Below are 21452 nucleotides of genomic sequence, written 5' to 3' on the forward strand. Positions count from 1 at the left end.
CATTTTAAACAGCTCAGATTTTGATATTGGTTGCTGTGATTCTCTGTGTCTGTGAAAACAGATTTGGGAATATACAGTGTAACAATTCTATAGCTTTATAGGATTTCCAATATTTGGGTTAGTTCAATATGATATATGACATTTCCTCTTATTAACAGCTGCCAATGGGGAAATGACTGAAACAATGCTGTCTGAGGGTTTTGCACTGGTTTGAAAGTGGCTCTGAACTTCTGTGTTCCCACAACATCAGAAACAATGGAGAGCTAAGCTCATTTACTTCTATCTTAGCATGTGCTGCTGAAACCACTACAAAGATGGGGGGCACTGTTCTGGAATTTTGCTGTTTCTGTGGGCATCTGTGGGAGGAGCAAGGAGGGACAAATGATGAAATATGCATTAGAATGTTGTGACATAAAGTCCAGCCCTTTTCTACTTGTGCCATGATATTGCACACAACTTAAAGAAGAGGCAGAGCTGGCATCATGATGTCATGATGCATGGTTCATCATTGTGATGGAATCCTGGCTTGTTGCAGATGCCCCTCTCTGTTTCCTCACTGGAAGGAACTCTTCCTTATCACTTCTCCCAGTTCCTCAGGTTCAAGTCCTGAAAGACAAATGATAGTTTGGCATCTTCCTACTGGGATTTCCTCCCCTCTCCCCTTTTCTTTCCTTTTTTGTGTGGAGTCAAAATGAGCTGATTGTACTACTGCAGGATTTTTAGCAGCTGGGGTACAGCATTGATTTCCCCCCTCATTTGCAACATTTTAGGTTAGCAGAAGTGAAGACAATCACAGATTATGCTTAAACTGCTTCTGAGGGTTCAGGGACTGAAAATGGGTGTTTGTGTGTGGTGGGTGGGGTAGAAGAGTAGGATTGTGGGAGCACAAAAGGATTAAAGGTCTTTTCAACCAGCACTGTCCTGATGTGACTGATGCTCTCCAGTGCCAAACAAATGACAAATTCTTGGTGAGCAATTCTAACAGCTATCCAGAAATCCAGAGCCAGCACAGCAGGATTTTTCAGGTAAAAAGGCAAGGTTGTCTAACACCATTCAACACAATGTAACATTTGTTATAAGTCTTGAACATTCTTCACTCAACCTGTGTGCTGGCTCTGGATTTCATGATGCATCTATCAATGCAGCCCCATGCATTTCCCCTGGCAAATGGTCTTTATCTCATGTAACTCCATAAGCAATTCATTGAACGAGACGATTTATGAATCATAGACTTTTAGTAGTAACAAAGATATTCTATCTCCATAACTATGCCTTAGGATATAAATATAAAGACACCTACCTTGAAAAAAAATGTAAGAAGAAGTATTCTAATCTGATCGTGATTAACGATACTCAGTACCAAAAGGTATTCAATTACAGTTTTAATTCATTAACAACAGTATCCTTTATGCATTTACCTGGGAGTAAATCCCACTGAACTCAATGGGGCTTACTTTTTCATAAGTGCCAGGTTTCTATTAGTGCTGAAAAATTATTCTGTATTATTAGTTAATTATTAGTTAACTATTACTTAATTATTCCTGAAGAACTTCTCCCTCCCTCCCTCTCTCTCTCCCTCCCCCCCCTCTCTTTTAGGTTCTCTACTCACATTTCCTCCTTTCTTCATTTCCTGATATTGTCCTTTTTTACTTGCCTTCTTTTTGACTTCTCCAACCCTGACCTCTAACTTTCCGTTAAAGTTGGGTTTTCCTAAGGCATAGTTTCAATTTCCATGACTTATTTAGTTGTATTCTTAGCTGTGAAAACTATGTAGTGGCATACATATGTTGAGCAGCAAAGGGATTGCATTCTGTAACTATTCATTGGAGAAAGGTCTGCTAAATGAGGAAGTATGCTTTCTAAGGAATTAAACCTGATAAGTAAGCATTTCTTAGCAATAGTAGCACTGCTGGTGGTGGTAGTAGTGATTATGTGCATGTGCTAGAATCATATATTACACTAACTCCGATTACTCATTTGGTTTTGGTATAATGTATTGTGTGAACCCAGCTGTTGTGGCTTGAAATCCATGGTTTATGATTCAGTATGTGGTCTAAGCCCAACTACTTGACTTTAAAAAAATGGTTAAAGAAACACATTTTGGAATATGAACCTACAGGTATTCTGTTCTGGTGTAGGCAACATAACTAAGCCAGGGATTGGCAACTTTTTCAAATGAAAGTCTAGTGAGATAATAACATTTGTAAGATTTCTGTGACCCAAAGAGGAACTAGTTCTACTGGACAGAAGAGTCACCAGCCAGGCCTGTGCTTCAAGGCAAACAACTCCCCAATCTGGATCAGTTTCACAAGAAGAACCACACCCAGTTGGAAAAGGTGCTACAAAGAGGCCACTCCTGAAAGAAGTTTGGCAGAGGAAAGTGTTTCCCACACAGTAGTTCAAGAGACAAAAGCAACTCTGTTCCACTAGGAACCTGGATCTTAATAATCTTTTCCTAAGAAGAAGTTTGGGAAGGCTGCTTGATTTTACACTCTAGCACTCCACTTGCACTGCTGCACATAGAGTAGTCCTAATACATTTTATTACAGCCTAGGTATTTGCATACTATCATCCACCTCATTTTCAGAAAGGTTTCCAATGCTGGCTCATATGTTATATACCTGTTATATACCTGTCTCTACATCCTTTAATTTAAAATAGTTAGTTGAAGCTGAATCTTGCATGCAAATACTTTGAAAGAGGTGCTGCAGAACATGCAGGGGGGCATGACGTTCATCTCTTTCCAAATAGTTAAATCAGCCATATACATTTTCAAGTATGCACAGCTTCTTCAGAAGCTGGTTCCAGCTGTCTCTGAAAGTATGTTCAAACACAATCATGTTGAGACCCCTAGAAGCAGTCATGTGAACCTGGAAAAAGACATAGCTGCTTTAATGGTTCTATTTGTACATAGAACTATGGTAAGTTCTATGTTCTATTTAAGTTGGTGTTCCACAAAAGAAGCAGTGCTCACTATCCAATGTTCATGACTGGTTAATTTTTATAACTGGTTAAATGTTTTACAACTGGTTAAACACTCTAAGGATACACAAATTCTTATTGGGTTTCTTTTTATTCCAGTGTCTTAGATCTTTTAAACGTGGGTTAAATAAAAATAAAATTTCCCATCTGAAGTTCCAGATCTTTATATGTAGGACTTTTCTTTGGAAGAAATCAATCACTCATTAGATATTGAGTTGTGGTGCTAAACATTCAACTGCCAGTGGTGTAACAGGGAAATAAACAACAACAGCCTTGATCTTCTGTTAAATATGGATGCCGCATGTTTCCTTGCTCTAGGGTTCTACCCACGTAACTGACAGCCACACCATGCAATTCTGTTAGGGTTACTCCCTAATAAATGTGTTTAGGATTGTAGCCTAAATGTCTTCCTACCTCAGGCAAGCTCTATGGAATCATGGAGAAGTGTGCCACAATAAGATTCTGAAGGGATTGTTATGGTTGATTGCACAGCCAGCCAGAGGTTTAGACTGTATTTGGCATTTTTGTCCAAAGGACCTGGGATAGGCAGATGTTGTTGTTTAATAATATTAAAGGTATTATTACCAGTTTGGTCTAGTGGTTAAGGCTACGGGCTAGAAACCAGGAGGCTGTGAGTTCTAGTCCTGCCTTAGGCATGAAAGCTGGCTGGGTGGCCTTGGGCCAGTCACTCTCTCTCGGCCCAACTCACCTCACAGGGTGGTTGTTGTGGGGAAAATAGGAGGAGGAAGGAGTACACAGTATGTTCACTGCCTTGAGTTACTTATAAAAATAATAAAGGCGGGATAAAAATTAAATAAATTATTATTATTATTATTGTTTTCAAAGTGATGGAAACAAATATGCTCAAGACATGTTTTTTACTATGCAGTTTGAAATAGCATCTCCCTTTATCTACACATACTTTTCTACATCATGGGCTGCATTGAGAAAACAAGTGCCGAACTTACTTGGAGCTGGAGCGAGCTTGTCCATAGACTGCATCAGGCTTGCTGGCTACAGGCTGGGCATAGACTGCATCTTGCTTGTTAGCAGAAGTACAAGAGGGGCTGCGGACTGGAACTCTCTTGCTTGGCCTTGTGATGGTTGTAATTCCTTCCTGGTTGTTGCATGTGCTGTGGAGGCTGTGACGATGCAGACTGGCCTTGTGACTCACCCGACTTCCACTCTGATTCCTCCTCAGTGTGCTTCGTGGAGGGTCATAGTAGAGGTCTGGCTCACTCCGGCTACTCTTCATGTTCTGCACAAAGCAGTAGTCACTGCCAGGAATTGTAGGGCTGCAGGCCTTGTTATAATGCCTGCTACCCCAACTGTCCATTTGGCTGTAGGAGCTGTAGCGTTTGTTCTCAGCTGCGTTTCTTTTGAGAGTTCCATTGTACATCTGATGGACACAGAAAGAAGGGAGAATGGGAAGGACAGGAAAGAAAACCAGCAGAAGTCTTTGATTAATTTTTTTCGCCTGCTTGATAAAGACAAAGGAAAAACCAGAGAGAGACTGGGTGCTGGATGCAATGAAAGTAACATTTCCTGTGATGGGAGCAGTGAGTGAGTTGCGCTGGATAAGGGGCAGCACCAGTCAAAGACATGCTGCTCCCTGAAATAGTATCTAAGTAAGGGTTAATATTTTGAAACCTCAATCCTGTGCTACTTAGTCACTACATTCAATAAAGGTATAGATTTGCAAAGCTTGTTGCATCTTTCAAACTGGTTCTTGCCATAATTTAGTCTTCTCACTGAGCCCAGGATCCCTGAAACATATCTGACCCACCTACTGCATGGCAAAGACAGCCCTGCAAATATTATTTCTTACCACCTCTAAGGATTGCCAATCTCATTGTTGATATTGCATATTATTAGGCTTAGATCTATCCCACTCATCAGTTTTTTGCATCGATATAACAGGAATGAGAATGTCCAAGATTCACTTGCCCAAAGCAGATTTCACCTTACTTTCCTATCAGAGGATCACTGAAGTCTAGTGCAACCTTCCAAGAAACTTCAAATAAAATTCTATACCCCTCCCCCAAGTATCATTCTGCATTATTGATATAGATATTTACCACAGGTTTTGTAAATTCTAGATGTGGATTGGCCTATAAAAGAAATATTTAACATGTGGCTTTTCATATGTTGCTGCTCTCAAAGACTAATCAGCCCTAACTAGCAGAGCTGTGGTTGAAGGATAAGGTTCAGCAATATCCAGAAGGCCATACATTGTGTCCACAATGAAAACCCTTTGAAATGTTCACAACTATACATTATCCTTTGCATAATATGATAATAATCAGTAACTCTGTTCTGGAAATCAGAAGGGCAGGAAATCTTTTTATGGATCCATTCTAGTCTCTGCTTGCTTGCTTTTTCTTTCTTCCATCCTTCCTTCCTTCCTTCCTTCCTTCCTTCCTTCCTTCCTTCCTTCCTTCCTTCCTTCCTTCCTTCCTTCCTTTCTTTCTTTCTAGTGTTATGCCCATGTTCACATATTCAAGTTTCTCATTTTAAATAGAATATGCATCTATACAACCCAATCTAAATTCTTGATTTCCAAAGAAGTAATTTCCATTGTGTTCAATAGTAATAGTAGTAATAATGTTATTTTTTTAAATTTTATGTTGCTGGTCATTGACTGAATAAACATTATTACTACTCCATCGTGTTCAGTGGTATTTACTGCCATGATAATAGTACATTAGACTGCAACATTAGCCTAAATAGTTGCAGATAACTTTATATTCTGAAATGACGTGTAAACTGAAAATGTTAGTACAATACCTGTTGCCACACATACATACTTCATTCTACCAGTATTTTATATTGACTGAGATTTTGTGGGTTTCCTTATATCGGCCTTCCCCAAGCTAATGCTTCTTAGGTAAAGGTAAAGGTTTCCCTTGACATTAAGTCCAGTCATGTCCGACTCTAGGGGGTGGTGCTCATCTCTGTTTCAAAGCTGAAGAGCCGGCGTTGTCCGTAGACACTTCCGTGGTTGTGTGGCCGGCATGACTAAATGGAATGCCGTTACCTGCCTGCCAAAGTGGTACCTATTAATCTACTCACATTTGCATGTTTTCGAACTGCTAGGTTGGCAGGAGCTGGGACTAGCAATGGGAGCTCACCCTGTCATGCGGATTTGAACCACCGACCTTCTGATCGGCAAGCTCAGCAGCTCAGCGGTTTGACCCGCAGCACCACCGCATCCCTAAAAAAAGGTCCCCTGTGCAAGCACCGAGTCATATCTGACCCTTTGGAGGGATGCCGCTTTCGCGACATTTTCTTGGCAGACTATAGCGGGGTGGTTTGCCATTGCCTTCTCCAGTCATCACCTTTCCCAGCAAGCTGAGTACTCATTTTACCGACCTCGGAAGGATGCCAGGCTGAGTCGACCTGAGCCGGCTACCTGAGAATCCAACTTCCACTGGGATCGAACCCGGGTCATGGGGAGAGTTTTTGGTTGCAATACTGCCGCCTATCACTCTGCGCCACACGAGGCTCTCTTAGCTGTACCTAATTACACATTTCATGCTGCCTAACAGTTATTTTTTAATATTATTTTTAATTTTTTTGAAGTTTAGTTAAAATACAAAACACAGAGCATAGAAAAGGCAGAGTACAGAACTAAAGAAAAAAGAAAAACTGTAAGAGTGAAAGATCAGACAGAAAACAGAAAAAGAAGGTGACTTCCGACTTTCTCCAATACAGATATAAATGCCTTTACAAATATAATCTCTTATCATTAGTTCAGCCTTAGTAACATTATTTCTATAAAATCAAACCATTTAATCATCAAAACCCAAAATCAAAGCTTGATTTTTTTCTGACACAAGCAAGTAGTCTAAAAGTGGTTGCCAAGTAGAAACAAATCCAGACATGGTATTTTCTCTTGTCAATGCAGTTAGCTTAGCTGTTTGGGCCAGTTCCATCAATTTAATCATCCCTTCTTCGACTGTAGGGATCTGTGGATCTTTCATCTTTGTGCAAATAAAAGTCTTGCTGCTGTAGTCATATATAAAAGCAAAGTCCCATGTTGTTTCTCGAGCTGTTTCTCCATCGGTCCCAAGAGAAACAGTTCAGGTATTTTTTGTAAGTCCACTTTAAGGATCTTTTGGATATTAACACATCTTTGATCTCAGAATTTTTTAGCCTTCTCACAAGTTCACCAAAGATGACCAAAAGTCCCTTCACCAAAAGAACATGCTGCCTAACAGTTCTGACAGATGTTGTCTAACACATCTGGAAGACACCAGGTAGGGAAGGTCTGATTTAACCCTGCCCCATGGAGAATGCTTTTGTTAACATGCAGCCTAATTTGGTCACCCAAATTCTGGGAGGCATTTTGCAGACAAAAGTGTAGCCTTGCTAGAATAAGGAACTTTTTGATTTCTGTCAGTCTTGAAAAAGTGTAGTCATGTCCCACTTATTTCAATGAGAAGTTCAGATGGTGTCTAACCTAACATATCAGGTGAAGGAAGAGCATAGTGAACTTGAGAGTTTATGCTTAATTTTCAGAATGGAGGTTTCAGGATAGACTTCATGTTTTCACATGAAAGGAAAGTGACCCTGAATTTGAGGCACAGAAAAATACCCCCGGCACATACAGATTGGAAGATCTAAGAGGGAAAACTGGTTTGCCTTAATATTCTTATAAATCTAAAATGACTTTCCCATTTTAAATATCAACTATTTGAAAAAAAACCTCAATCTTCCTTGCAGGTAAATATAGTAACACGTTGCAATACAGAGCACTGAACAGCAACTTCAACTCTTGAGAAATAAAGAGACCCAGAACTCTAAAAGGGTTTTGATAATGAGCTTCTTCTCACACAAAGCAAGCTGTTTTTCCACCTCTCTACAGACTGCATCTTCTGTGTTGCACCCCACCCAGTCTGTACTTGCACTGACTTGCTTCTAAGGACTTGTTGAACAAAAAAATTGCCTTCCCAAAACTCAAAATGTGGCATTCACAATTCCCAAGACTTACTGGAAAAAATAGTATGTTAATAGCTCATTTGTAATGAAAAATAGTTTCTCGTTCCAAAATGCAATCTCTTCCCACAAACGCAAACTCTGCAGATGCACATACATCTGTGCACAAACACCTTTTTTGTTTGTTTCCCTTCCAGACACATGATGTGGATACTTGCAAAAGAAAACAGAAGTCTCATACAAATAATATGTTTAGTCTTTAATGGGAACATAATAGCTAGCTTTTGTTTGCAGTTAATGCTCCAGGGACCAGACATTTCTGCCAAATTGCTGTTTCTGTCATCCCTTGTTGCTGGAACAAAAAACGTATGTCAACTTATAAAATAAACCTATCTGGCACTCTGCTTTTTCATCTCTCTCAACCAAGATGTAGAACTCTCCTTCATGGCTGTATTCATCTGTGTTCTTCCCGTTCTTGAGTCAGCAGAAAAGGATGCCAACATAAACTGGGCTGTGCTGACAACCAAATTCTAACCTGGGTCAGTAACAATGATGCTACCCTCACAGGTTTCATGCAGGATAAATTAAAGAAAGTCATTGGGTGATTCCCTGGTTTTATTTCCCTTCCCACTGAACATTATCTGCTGGTGGGAAACCCAACACCAATTGGTTGCCTTGATGTGTTGTGGGGAGGGATGGGCTGAGTGTGGCAGGTGCCCTTGAGAGAGAGTGTGGCCCTTTCAAGTTGCCTGAAGAACAGATCACCAACAGTGTTCTATGCCAGCAACATATCACTCAAGATATTTCTAACACCAGCACTGGAGGAGCGCTAAATCCATGTCTAAAAAACCCAGTCATATGCATGGTGGAGGGGCAAGGGCTGAAGTAAGAGGGAGTTCTCTAGGCACACTGGGAGAACTCCCTCTTTCACTTCCCCTCTGTGCTGCACATGCAATCTTTCAGTTGGACAACAGAGGGGCACAGGACGAATTAGAAATGATTGATTGAAAGGACCTTCATGGAAATGGCAATGCTGGCAGTTAGTGACTGTGGCCAGCATCACTTAGAAGTCACTCATGGAGTATGAAAATGTTACAAGCAGGCAAAATGGCACACACCACCAAATAACAAACTTAGCAATAAGTATGGCCACACATGAAACTTTGCTGGTAAAAGGAAAACCTGTAATGAACTTATTTAGAACAGCATTCACAATACAGAGTGTTACAACCTGGTTCTCTTTTAGTCTAAACTGATCTACAACACAGGACTACCATTCTCCTGAGAGAGCATTAGTTCTGGTTTTTAATCGTATGTAAATCCATCTTTAAAAGAAAGCATGTCTAGTATTACTTAGAAGAGCTCTATACTTGCATGATGCCTGACCAGCAATTTCTCAAGCACCAGTTAGGCATTGCATAAGCAGATGCCTTGGCACATGCCATCTCTCTCTAAATAAAGCCAAAATGACCATGGAGGGCAGTGCCTAATAACCAGAAGGGAGAGGGTGTGCCTGCAGCAACCTGAAGTGGCTAATAGGAGAGCAGCAGGACCCAGTCCTCACCAATACCAAACATCAGCATCAAGGAAGTGCTGCAGTTCATGCCCACGGCAAGACTTATGCTGGGGGGAAATAGAAAAATAGTGCATTACAAACGGGAACAGTGAAGTGGTTAGAAGGACATGGAGATGCGCCCATAATAAAAATGAGATTGAATACATCCAGCAACAATTGGAACAGCATCTGCTCATTTTTCAAGGTAAGAGGAAGTCCAGGAAGTAGACTGGCAGGTGGCAGTGTTCCATTTCACCAAATGACTAAGGCTAGCCCCAGTAGTCCCCCAGTTTATGAAATTTATGAAGCAAAGGCTCAACAGTGAAATTAATGGAAGGAGCACATCATTTGCAGGCACCCAACCAATATATCTGAGACCCAAGAAACTGTATCAAGAAGCAATGTGGAGTGATCAACCCTCGTGTCTTGGCATGAAATAGCTAAGGGAAATCTGCATGACTTAGTCTTTAAGGGCATTTTGGGGAGGTGATGGAAGGGTGCAGAGGAGGATCAGATTCCTTTTCTATTGTTGAATTCAATTATCAGTTTGTAAAATGATCAAATGATATGGATGGTATGATAAATCTACCTACTTTCTTTTACCTAGAATACGAGTATCCACTTACAATATAATAGAGAGGTGTAATCACTTCTAGGCTAACTGGATTGTGCTTGGCCTTTGAACGATGTGCTGGAAACTTTACTCTAGAAAGTAGGCAACTTTCAGCATTGCTAAATGGATGCTGTTAATTCCATTGTAATAAAAAATATCAGAGAAAGGAATTCTTTACTGCCCATTTTTTAAATTCAAGCTTGATATAAAGTTGCTGAAACAAACGTTCCACTTTTTATCACAAGGAGCATCCAAGCAGAGAAATCCAGTAGTATTGAGATATTATTAGCTTAGTTATGCTAGCATAACATTAGTGTGCATTTCTGGTAATCCTATGAACCCACTGGAACATTGAGTTCACTGATGGTAATAATAATGATACCGTAATGTAGGGCTGAAAGTATTTTTTGTACTTCATCTAGATAATCTAGGTCTACAATTTGCCACTTCCCCAAACAAATATAGTCCAGCACTTTTTTTGCATCATTAATTAACACCTACCCAAGTCAATAATGACTACAGTGATTTTTCCCAAAGCAATTATGAGACATAATAATATATGCAGCATTTTAATGTTTTTTTAATATGGTCACTAGGTATTTTTAGAAGCAGATTGCTATCATTCTCTACCCTGTATAACTGCAGAAAGTGAAGTACCACACCATCTCAGGTAACTCAGTAGAGCATCAAGTAAGATGACAACTGAAGACTATGCTGAGTGTTTCTAATTCCCTTAGCTAGGCCAGCAGTCTTTTCCCAGAAACATCTGATTAAAAAAGAAAAAACTAGTGGTTTGTTTCTCCAGCAGCAGATGGTATGAAGGTTAAACATTTGCACGAACATGTTGAGAAGGAGTGTCTATCAGGCCTGAGGGGAAAACCAGGGCAATAAAACATGATGGCTTACCACCTGAGTACAATACACACCCTTGATTCTGCTTGCCAAAAGAATTCACCCCTGTCTATAACACATAAGTGGAACACATAAATTTGAAAAATCAGCAAAAATAAGACATGGTTCTGTTCCACATACCTATGTTCTACATTTTTCACCAAATTGATACTTTTCTATTTCTTCTATTCTGGAAGGCAGAGGAACAATCTAACATGTGTTCATGTATTTGTTAGATTTGTAGATTTTCCTTCCTGAATTGATTAAAAGGGTGGTGACTTGGAGGGAGATTAAATTAGCTCTTCTTCTTCCTCTTCCTCTTCCCCTTCCTCTACCTCCCCCCCTCTCTTTCTCTCATATATACACACACACACTTATGCAAATTTTCCAATTATTTTAGCACACGCTATTTCTAACTTAGATCGCCATACATCCTAGTTATGCAGCTTCCTACAAAACCTCAAAAATACTTTTGTTCAACTATTCCAGATTTGCAGTCAGGGCATATGCCAGACATCAAGTTCCATATACATTTGACTAGGAGATAATAAATGATGTTTCATGCTAAAGGCAGTTCCTCTTGTCTCTAGGTCTACCACAGTTTTTCATGGGCTCTTATCCCGACAGCTTAATTTTGTCTGACAGCTTAATTTTAGATAAACAGAAGAGTTTCCTTTTTCATAGCTGGAAGCTGTTCAGTTGCCTTTGACTCAAGGTTTTCCAGCCCCTTGGGGGTGGTGAGTAGTGTCCATGTGTATATGCATGAAAACTCTCTCTGAATCTAAATTAATCTTGGGCTGATTGACCTTATATTTTAATCAAGTGGGCATGGGATTTTCCTCCTCTTTTTTTTAAATATAAAATTCAAGCAAATACATAAAAATCTACAAGCTTCAGGTGGCTTGTTGACTCTTCAAAGCTGCCTTCCTATATTCCTGGCTAGAATATCCATTGGGGAAAAATGCTACATTATGATGTACAGTAATTCCCAGAGCCATTCCTGAAAAAAAGAAGATGGCTGACCTCACTGAATAAGGCTGCTGACTTCAACATTACTGATGGAACCTAATTTTCCAATTCACCAAGGGCAGTAGATTAGTGAAAGGCTTGCTTGGCAGGGTAGGTAGCATTTTCAGGGGCAACACTGACCTCATCTGAGCCTAAGACAGCTGTTATGCTCAAATCAATAGTTTTTACTGAAAATGTCAGCTATAGTAGCTTAGGTCCAATGATCAATTCCAATGTAGCCTCTAGTCATTTAATATTTCAGCTGAGTACCCATGATTAACCAGGAAATAAAGTCTTATGCATTCTAATTCCTCTAAAACAATATACTTGTACCAATTCAATTTCTTTCTCTTTTTCCTAAAAGACCTTTGAATCTACTCATCTGCCCCTGCACAGAGAAACACAGAATTAAATATCTGTTGTGTGTAGCCCCCTGCCCCACCTCCACCTTTTTCCAAGATCCAGTTAGAAATGGAGTCTAAAAGAAGCACATATAGGACTACCGTTGGTCCTACAAATTTTCCTAAATTTCTACAGATGCATTAGACTATAATCCCCAACATTCTCAGCCAGCAAGACAACATAATTAGAATTATATAATTATAGGTTTCAACAGTTAATACCTTTAAGTTAAATGGAATTTCACATTAGCTGTATTTTATGTTTATAAGTCAGTAAATCTATCTACCTCATACATACATATCAATGTATTCAGGTGAAACATATCTGAAAATATGACTCTTCTATTTTCTGCAGAGCAATATCTGAATTTAATCTTTATTAAATTACATTCAGAAAACACAACATACAGAGAATCATAGCAAACAAGACAGGTATTCCCTGGTCTCTGAATATTATACAAAAAAAGGATTAATACTTGACATCAGAAAGCTGCTGCTGCTGATGTCCTTGAACAAACTAACCATTCCATCCTCCAGTTCTTCTCAACATGGTTTTAAGTAGGGCTGAGAATGATTTGGGCTTCCTATTCCTGACCACATGATAAAAAAACCTTACCGCATGGCCCCAGTTGTTGGTTCCTGTGTGGGCTTTGGCATAGTAGCTACCACGGGCTGTTCCATAGTTGTAACCATCAGACAGACCATCATATATGGAACCTGCAAACAGAGCAAGAATATTATGGATGAAAAAGGATTAATTTTCATCCCTGATTTTGGTGTAGTGTTTGACCTTCTTGCCCACTTTGTGCTAAAAAAGAAATGGAGTCAGTGAACATATGACATAGAATATTCCTATCTTGTACATGTGGATATAATACATAAAAACCCATGTAAGGAGCTATTGGCAAAGTTCACGTGACCCATGCTATATGAAGTAGAAATTCAAAGATGCATAGAATTCAAGGAGCTGAACTGAATTCTGAAATTTTACATTTTAGCAGATTATGTCAAATGATCATTTCTGTTTTAGACAATTAATTCAGCTTGCAATTCAACATAGCCAAATTATTTATATTAAATTTATTATGTTTATGTTATCTAATGCTGAATATACTGTCAAGTGAAATTTCCCATGCTTATTTAAGTAGCATTCTGCCATAGGGTGATCATGGGGGCCAAAAAAAGAACACATTTGGAATAGCCATCCCTCCAAGGTTAGTATGGCCTAATTTTGCAGTCCTTTAAGAGGGTCTTGAAAACCTGGCTCTTCCCACAGAAACAGGGCCAGAATGATGTGCAAACCCATGCTGTGTATTTTGAGCCGGTCTTCCCTCAAGGGAGTGTGTGTTCATTTGTTTTTATTGCTATGATTATTTTTGTTCCTTCGTGTTTGATGTTTTTAATCTTTTTGTAAGCTGCCCAGCATTACTTGGCAAATGAGCAGCCTTAGAAACAGGAGAAATAAATAAATAAATAAATACCAAAGAATTTTATTACATTTAACTGTTTTATTATATTCATGTTAGCCACTCATCTTATAATAATAAACATCTACAATCCAACATTATGAGTTCTTATCGAAAGAATATTGAATCTTGGTGAATTACCCTCATCTGCTTACCTCCCCTATGAGGAAATGGGGTCTGAGTAGAGGAGTGGGCCCTAAATCAATGGAAAGCAATATTGTCCAAGTAATACACATCAATATTGATCTTGTGCAATGACAGAGGCCTCAGCGATTTTAAAACAGTATTTTAAAACTAGCAAAATTGTATCAGATTTCAACAATCTTACTCCTCAAATCTTATTGTGAGGTTACTAAAATTTCACAGGATTCAATATTTCAGCTATTTTTATTTATTTCTAATGTACTTTTTTTCAAGTGGAGGTTTCACAGGCACCATTAAGATGTGCTGTTATAGAGCCCAGGAATGACACATTGCCACCCCCTGTCCTCAAGAGCTTCTTCTGTCCCTGTGTATGAGACATTATTATCATCATTATTAATATAATCATCTTCATCTTCATCATCATCCACTACAAGATGAAGTCCTCTTTAGTGACTGCTATGGATCAAGATCTACCACGCCACTGCAATACAGATAGCTAGCTAGATTTTTTTTCTTTTCTCCTAGACTAGGGCTGAATGAGAGTGACTGGCCTAACATCACCCAGCTGCCTTCAGTGCCCTAGAGAGTTCAGCACCTTAACCACTATACCACACAGTTGCCATTGGGCGTTATAATACAGAAATATTGGGTCAAAGGATTAATCACCATCTTCAGCAATAAATAGTAGAATTGAATGAATCCTTAATCGCTAATTGCAGAGACAATGTCTACAATGACTCCCAAAAATTTCACTGACAGTGTACCTCAGCAGGTGACACCCAAGATCTGATTCAAGGGAATGAATAGCATTTATGATTTGCATGAAAGACCTTTTAAGCAATGAGCTTCCAACACGGGGTATAAGAATTGCAAACTGAAGTAATTTACAATATCTGTCTGTTTTCTAGGTGTGCTATATAGACACGTTTGTTTGTTTATACTGTATTTCTTTATTGTGTTCCTATACCACTGTAATTGTAATGACTCTTGGAGGTTTACTGTATATCATAAAAACAGCAATTGTATAACACATATCAACAAGTAAAAACAGAATAAAAATAATTAAGTACAAACGCAACAAGCACAAATAGGCTTAATGGTAATAACCTTCATTCCCCAAAAGTCCTCTGTCACATTTGGTTTTCAATAGTTTCCAGAAGGCCAACTGCAGAAGTGGTAACCTAACCTTGAGAGAGAAGCCATCATACCGCAAATTCTGTCCCTTCGGGCATGTGTGCAATGTCACGTACATGTACAAAAGGTGCAGGGCTTGTATTGCAACTCCATGACACTTATTTCCTCATTCTGTCCACCACTTGACCTCTACTGCAGACCCTGAATACACATGTAATGGATATTCCACCTATATACTGACATTTTTTGTCTGTTTCATGGGAATTGTGTGCCTTACTTGTACTGAGTTTAAAATAAGGATGATGATGATAATAATGAAGAAGAAACAAGAAAGAAGAGAAGCAGCCTAACTGAACCTGTAGTTACTTTTGAACCATAAGGTTGTTCCCTAGCTGAGAGCACCTTCCTAGACAAGAACAGAATGACTTAAGGCTGAGGTTATTACAGGCTTAACAAGTTTACCTGGGCCCTAAGCAGTGCTGTACCTGTTTTTTCCCTGCATTTGTATAATTTACATCTGTAAGTATACAGCTAACTATCACCATTCCCTCAAAACATGCCTTTGGAGCAAATGTGTTTGTCTAGGAAACAGTCATGCTAAACCTGTTTATTACAATGAGAAAGGTATACTTCCAAACCCACAGGGGCCAGGACACTTTGTAGAACCTTGGCACATGTCCCCAGAATGTTTGGAGAAATCAGTTGCCCTTAAACTTCAGCTGGACATGCAAATACTAGTACAGTATGTTCTAGAAGCACAATAAATACTGTTAACTAGCTCTAAACCAAGAAACTGTCTGGGAGCCCTTACTGTCTCATATTCTGACATCTCACAGCATGGGCTTTAGGAGGGTGGATAGAAAAGTCTATGTGGTGGGTTCAATTATGTGATTGCAACTGCCATCTTGACTTTTTTGACAACTCCCCCCACTGTAGACACTCCTGTTCCCGTACTTTTGCTTGATAAAACTAAGTTGTAATGTACTATCAGAAAAACATCTTTTGTATAAGAATCCCACAGTACTGAAAGAAGGGAAAGGATGTGATCTAGAATCTCACACTTTACTTTTCTGCACTATACTAGAATTAATTTTTATATCAGCTGATAGAGTTTGATTTTATAAAACCCAAGTATTTTAAATGGTATAATTCCAGTCCATGGGCTTTTGAACATTCTTCTTGCCTTGGAGAAAAACCAGTGCCACCATTTTTATTGATAAGAAAAATATATTACTTTGTTTTTGTTTTTAAAAAGAGAGACAATTCTATTATATATTTAAATGTCATATCATCCCTTTGTATATAATATTCCAGTCATGACTGAACCAACGTATGACCATCCATAAGCATGAAAGATTTATGGGCTACCTAACTTATAGAACATAGCAATCAATTAGAGAGCCTGATAATGGCATAATCTGAGCTTAATATGCCTTCATTTTATCACCTTTTAATTTTTTATTTTTTTTAACTTTTAAATTTATTTAAAGTTAAAATTTTTAACTTTCAAAGTCTTTTATTGGGCCCAACTTTAGATTTTGGCTTTAAACGTTTCAAGCCCTAAATTATTTAGGACCAGTTTACCTTAAAAACACTTTGTGCCATATACTGTAAACTTACTCGATTCAGAAGCCCTAGTATGATATAGAATTAGACATGCTTCTGCAGAAACAGAGTCCTCTTTCCTGAAAAGTTATATTTCTGCATGTTGTTTCCCCAAGTCCTTCCCTTTTACTCATTGCTTTGCTTTCCAACATTTGCTCAATGCCTAGTCCAGGTACTTAAATACAATGTAATACTAGAAGAACATAAAATTCTCTCAGAAAGGAGAACATATAAGGGGGAAAAAACAGAAATGACTTTTTTTCAGAAAACAATAAAAACTTTACTTTTGATTGATTACGTGCCATCAAATCATCATTGACTCCTAGTGATCACATAGATAGATTTTCTCCATTATGATCTGTCCCTAATCTGAACTTTCAGGTCTTCCAACACAGCGCTCATCACCACTCTGAGTCCATCCACCTTGCTGCTGTCTTTTTTCTTTCCTTCCACCTTCACCAGCATTAGAGACTTCTCCAGAGAGCTGGGTCTTTGCATAATGTGTCCGAAGTAGGATAATTTAAGACTGTTCATTTGTGCGTTGAATGATAACTATGGATTGATTTGTTCATTATCTATTTGATGACTTGGCTGTCCACAGTACAGTATTCTCAGGAGTCTTCTCTAACACCAAAGTTCAAAAGTATCAATACTTTACTATCCTGTTTCTTCAAAGTCCAACTTTGCTTCCATAGAGTGTTGCAGGGAATACCATAGTTTTCATGATTCTGATATTTGTAAATATAGACACATCACAGCATTTGAATATCTTTTTCCAGGCCTTCATGACTGCTCTACCAAGTGTTAGTCTGCAGTGTACTTCTTGACTGCTGGTTCCTTTACTGTTGATGGTTGATCCTAAGAGGCAGAAGCTATCCACCACTTTGATATCTTCATTGTCAATACTAAATCTAGTTGTTTACTGTTTTTACTTTACTGCTGTGGAACATTATTTTGGTGTTATTTATGTTTAATTTCAGTCCCATTTTTTTACTGTGTTCCTGAGAGCCAGTTAGGTCTAGTGGTTAAGGTGCTGGGCTAGAAACCAGGAGTCTGTGAGTTCTAGTCCCGCCTTAGGCATGAAAGCCGGCTGGGTGATCTTGGGCCAGTCACTCTCTCTCAGCCCAGCTCAGTGCAATGTAGACTAGCCTCCTCATGGTGCACCCCAGGCAACATGACTTGTCATGACTAAATAGTCTACACATCTGGCTGCTGGACCTCACAAGAATTTCCCAGCAAGAAAAGCAGCATGAACACCAAACTGCTATGCCATATGATAAAAAAAAAAGTGCTCCTTGACTTTTATTACAGGCAGTTCCTTTGCATGCAGATCCTTTGCATTTTCAGCTATCAGGATAGTGTCATCAGCTTTTATTTACTTTTAAAAGCCCTAAATGAGCACACTGGTTGATTTTTGGAGTATCTAACAATATCTTAACAGCTTAGGACTGGATCACTGATCACAATTTTTAATGTATAAAAGAAATCAAATAAATTCTTCTAGATCTAATTTCAACTGAACGTGCATGTTGTAAATATTCTATGGAATTTTCATCTTATTCTAGCCTTGTACTAAAAACCATGCTGAGTCTCATACATTCAGTTATTTTAGGTTCACCTTGTTCTGGCCTTGTATTACTAATCAGGCATTCTGTATAAGCCAAGCTTCTAATAAAGCCCTCTACAATGTGCACATTAACAATGTAGCATGAGCTGATCATACCAGATTGTTTCCAAAGATGTAAAAAAATTCAGTTTATATATTTTATCTACAGATGCACCTTGGCAGCCTAAATGATAAGTAGCACTCGTACAGTTCAAATAATTTAAAAAGGCCTAACATTTCCCACAGTTTACTTTCCACAGATATTTAAGAAGGCTGGTGCTACTATTAGTCAAAATGAAATAATAGCCTTAGGTGACACTTCCTGGGAAAAATGGTCATGGAGGAAAGAATTCCCATATACCACCAAGTTTGGTGGTTGTCAAGATACTACATCAACATCAGTGTTGAAGATAAATTGAAACTACTAGTCTAGTTATGCTTCCTCCACTGAATGGGAGGGGGAGTTCTATTTTTTTTCTTTGCTTCAGGCAGAAAATGTCTTAGACCAATATTACTATATCACCAACTTTATTATATCACCAGTAGCATTATTCTTTAGCATCTATATTGGAGGTAGGCACAAATAGTATTTTGAAATTCTCCATTATGTTTTTGGGCAGGACTCCAACAATTTCTTAAGGGCACGACTCCTCCCAAATGTTCAAGCACTACTACTGAAAACACTCAAAGGGAGGAGTTCCTGCATCATCTCATCCCTTAGGATTTAATTGAAGTGTGGGAAGTCAGGGATGCTTTAGATTGCTAGAGGGATGATTGAACAAAGAAAGAACATTCACATGCACTTGTTAGCCACCTTGTAACTACATACATGCAAGAACGCCCCAATCCATTCATGAGAATTTCCCCAGAATTCTTTTCTCCTTTTGAAGAATTTCAAAATTCTTCCAATTCAAGTCAAATGAGAAATGAAAGAAAACAATGCAAAACCTTCTTTCTGTCCAGCACTAGAATCATGCTAATCTGTACAATGCAAAAAGACAATGGCTAGAAAAACGCTCATTTCATATGTCAATATGTATCTAATTTTGAGTTGTTTTATGACACCATGCCTTATAATGTTACAATGAGTGCAGAAAAATTGCATTGTAATTTATACATAGACTACACAGAAGCAAGGGCGAGGAAACAAGAGAACTTGCACATTAGCAACAAGTTCCAACAAAAATTAAGAGCATTTAACCTCCATTTATTTCAACAGCTGAGATTCAAGCATGAGTTTAGCTCACTGTGAAATCAAAGAAGCATGGAAATGGCTTATTTGGGGCCAGATTATATCCATGACAGCAATATGTCATGTATATTATTGGCATGGACCAGTAAAGAAAGATGGCTATATCTCAGTTTACATTTTGACAGTAAGGAAGGAGTGGCTATGTGCTGAATAAAATATTGCCAGAGTGTAATATATAAAGTGACTTCAATATGCAATAATTATTGACAGGTAATCTTAAAAGAAATTAGCAATATCATCAAAATATGTGATTAGCTAAAAAGGAAAAAGAAACCTTTAAAATATATTATTTTATAACTATGTAAAATGTTATATTTTATATCTCAGTCTATTATTTACATCTTTTTATTTTATTCCTATATTGTATCTAGCTGTAAGAAATGCAAAATCCTCCTTTATTCTCAATTCTTGTATTCTAACTGCCTAAAAAGATTCTACTTTGCCACTAAAAATCTACATATTTTCAGTCATTTTTACAGTTCTACAGTCCATATTGATTTAGACTAATGTAAAGGCAGTGTAAAGCCAATTATGAACATATAGTTTATATTTTACCTTAAACCAGGTCTACATACTATATTGTTCTTATATTGTTCTTCTATATAGAAAGAGAGAGGACAGCTCCTGTTTTTAGAAAGTATTAAACACATACTTTGTGAATCTTTGAACATTTGTCACATTTTGATTCTTGTTTTTAATAAATGAGTATTGAGTGCAAAGCTAATGCTTACTAATGCTTCCTTTAAAGCTATGAGAACATTGAAAGGCGCAAGTATGATGAAAAAACATCCTTACCCCTATTAATCTAGCTGCTGACAAGAAAGATATATAGATTAAATTCTGTATAAAAATGCCTGTTAACAAGTCTATTCAGCTTCTTTCTTATAATGTTGGCCATTTTCAGTTTCAGCTTAATTGATTCTACTCTCTGGTATTACATTTGCAATTTTTCGGGCAGACAAGCTGTTCAAAGTTGTTATTTTCTGCAGTTACTTATCTGTGTTTCATCAGAATTCTAGAGAGATGACCATCCGGTTTTAGCAATTTATTGCTCCTCACATGTCAGTTCACTTGATAAGAGCCTCTTAAGTTGCACAACATATTTTGTGACGTGGAAAATGCTAGCCTGTCATAAATCGCACATCTGAAATATTCAATTTGTTGAAATTCTTGTAGGCTTCATCCTTCTTTTGGTTTTGGTACTTCCTGAGCAAACTGGAAGCTGACAGAAACATTTCATTTTATTTCTTGGAAACGGAAAACCCATAGAATTATTTTACAAGCCCAGAAGGAGCTGCAATATGACATACAAAGTAGATGGCTGTCTTTTAAAAGGAGTTACTGTATCCTGATTTTGATTGTGTCTGAAACTAGGCAACCATGCTATCAAATTTTATGTAAATAATAAAAAATAGTGATGAAGGAAGATTCTGTTCAGTTTTAATTGTTATGTAAACCAGCCTAATTCACATTTTCAAGCCGAATATCCAGATCAAAATGCATTTTTCTAGAATATTATGTCTCTCTGTGTGTGTGCATTTTAGGGGAAAATATATGCAATAGAGAATTTAAATTTAAATGCAAATGCAGAATTTAAATGCAAATTTTTGTATGATTTAAAAACAAAATGGGAGGAACGTATAAGTACCATATCCAAAATGGCTATTGACTAGATATTGATTAATTCCTGCACTCTATAAAAGAAATAAATATTTTTGGGATACTGTTCTTGTTGAGATGTATTATATTTCGAAGTGATGTATTCAGTAATAATTTAAAAAATATAATCTAATTAGTCCTAGAAAGCCTTTATTCTTCAAGGGCTGAAGCATATATTCAGAGTTCCTTTTATATATG

General features: G+C 38.0%; 1 protein-coding gene across 1 annotated transcript in view; it reads right to left on the reverse strand.

Moving 5' to 3' along the window:
- The window catches only part of PKP1 (plakophilin 1), a 43155-nt gene that overhangs the window by 17046 nt on the left and 4657 nt on the right, over positions 1-21452 (reverse strand). The window contains exons 2-3 of the mRNA XM_063300072.1: positions 13005-13105; positions 3951-4381 (exon numbers count right to left, since the gene is read on the reverse strand). Of these exons, the coding sequence (XP_063156142.1) occupies positions 3951-4381; positions 13005-13105 (532 nt within the window). The remainder of the gene's footprint in view (positions 1-3950; positions 4382-13004; positions 13106-21452) is intronic.

This window comes from Candoia aspera, chromosome 3, assembly GCF_035149785.1.
Source record: "Candoia aspera isolate rCanAsp1 chromosome 3, rCanAsp1.hap2, whole genome shotgun sequence".
NCBI classification, from domain to species: domain Eukaryota; kingdom Metazoa; phylum Chordata; class Lepidosauria; order Squamata; family Boidae; genus Candoia; species Candoia aspera.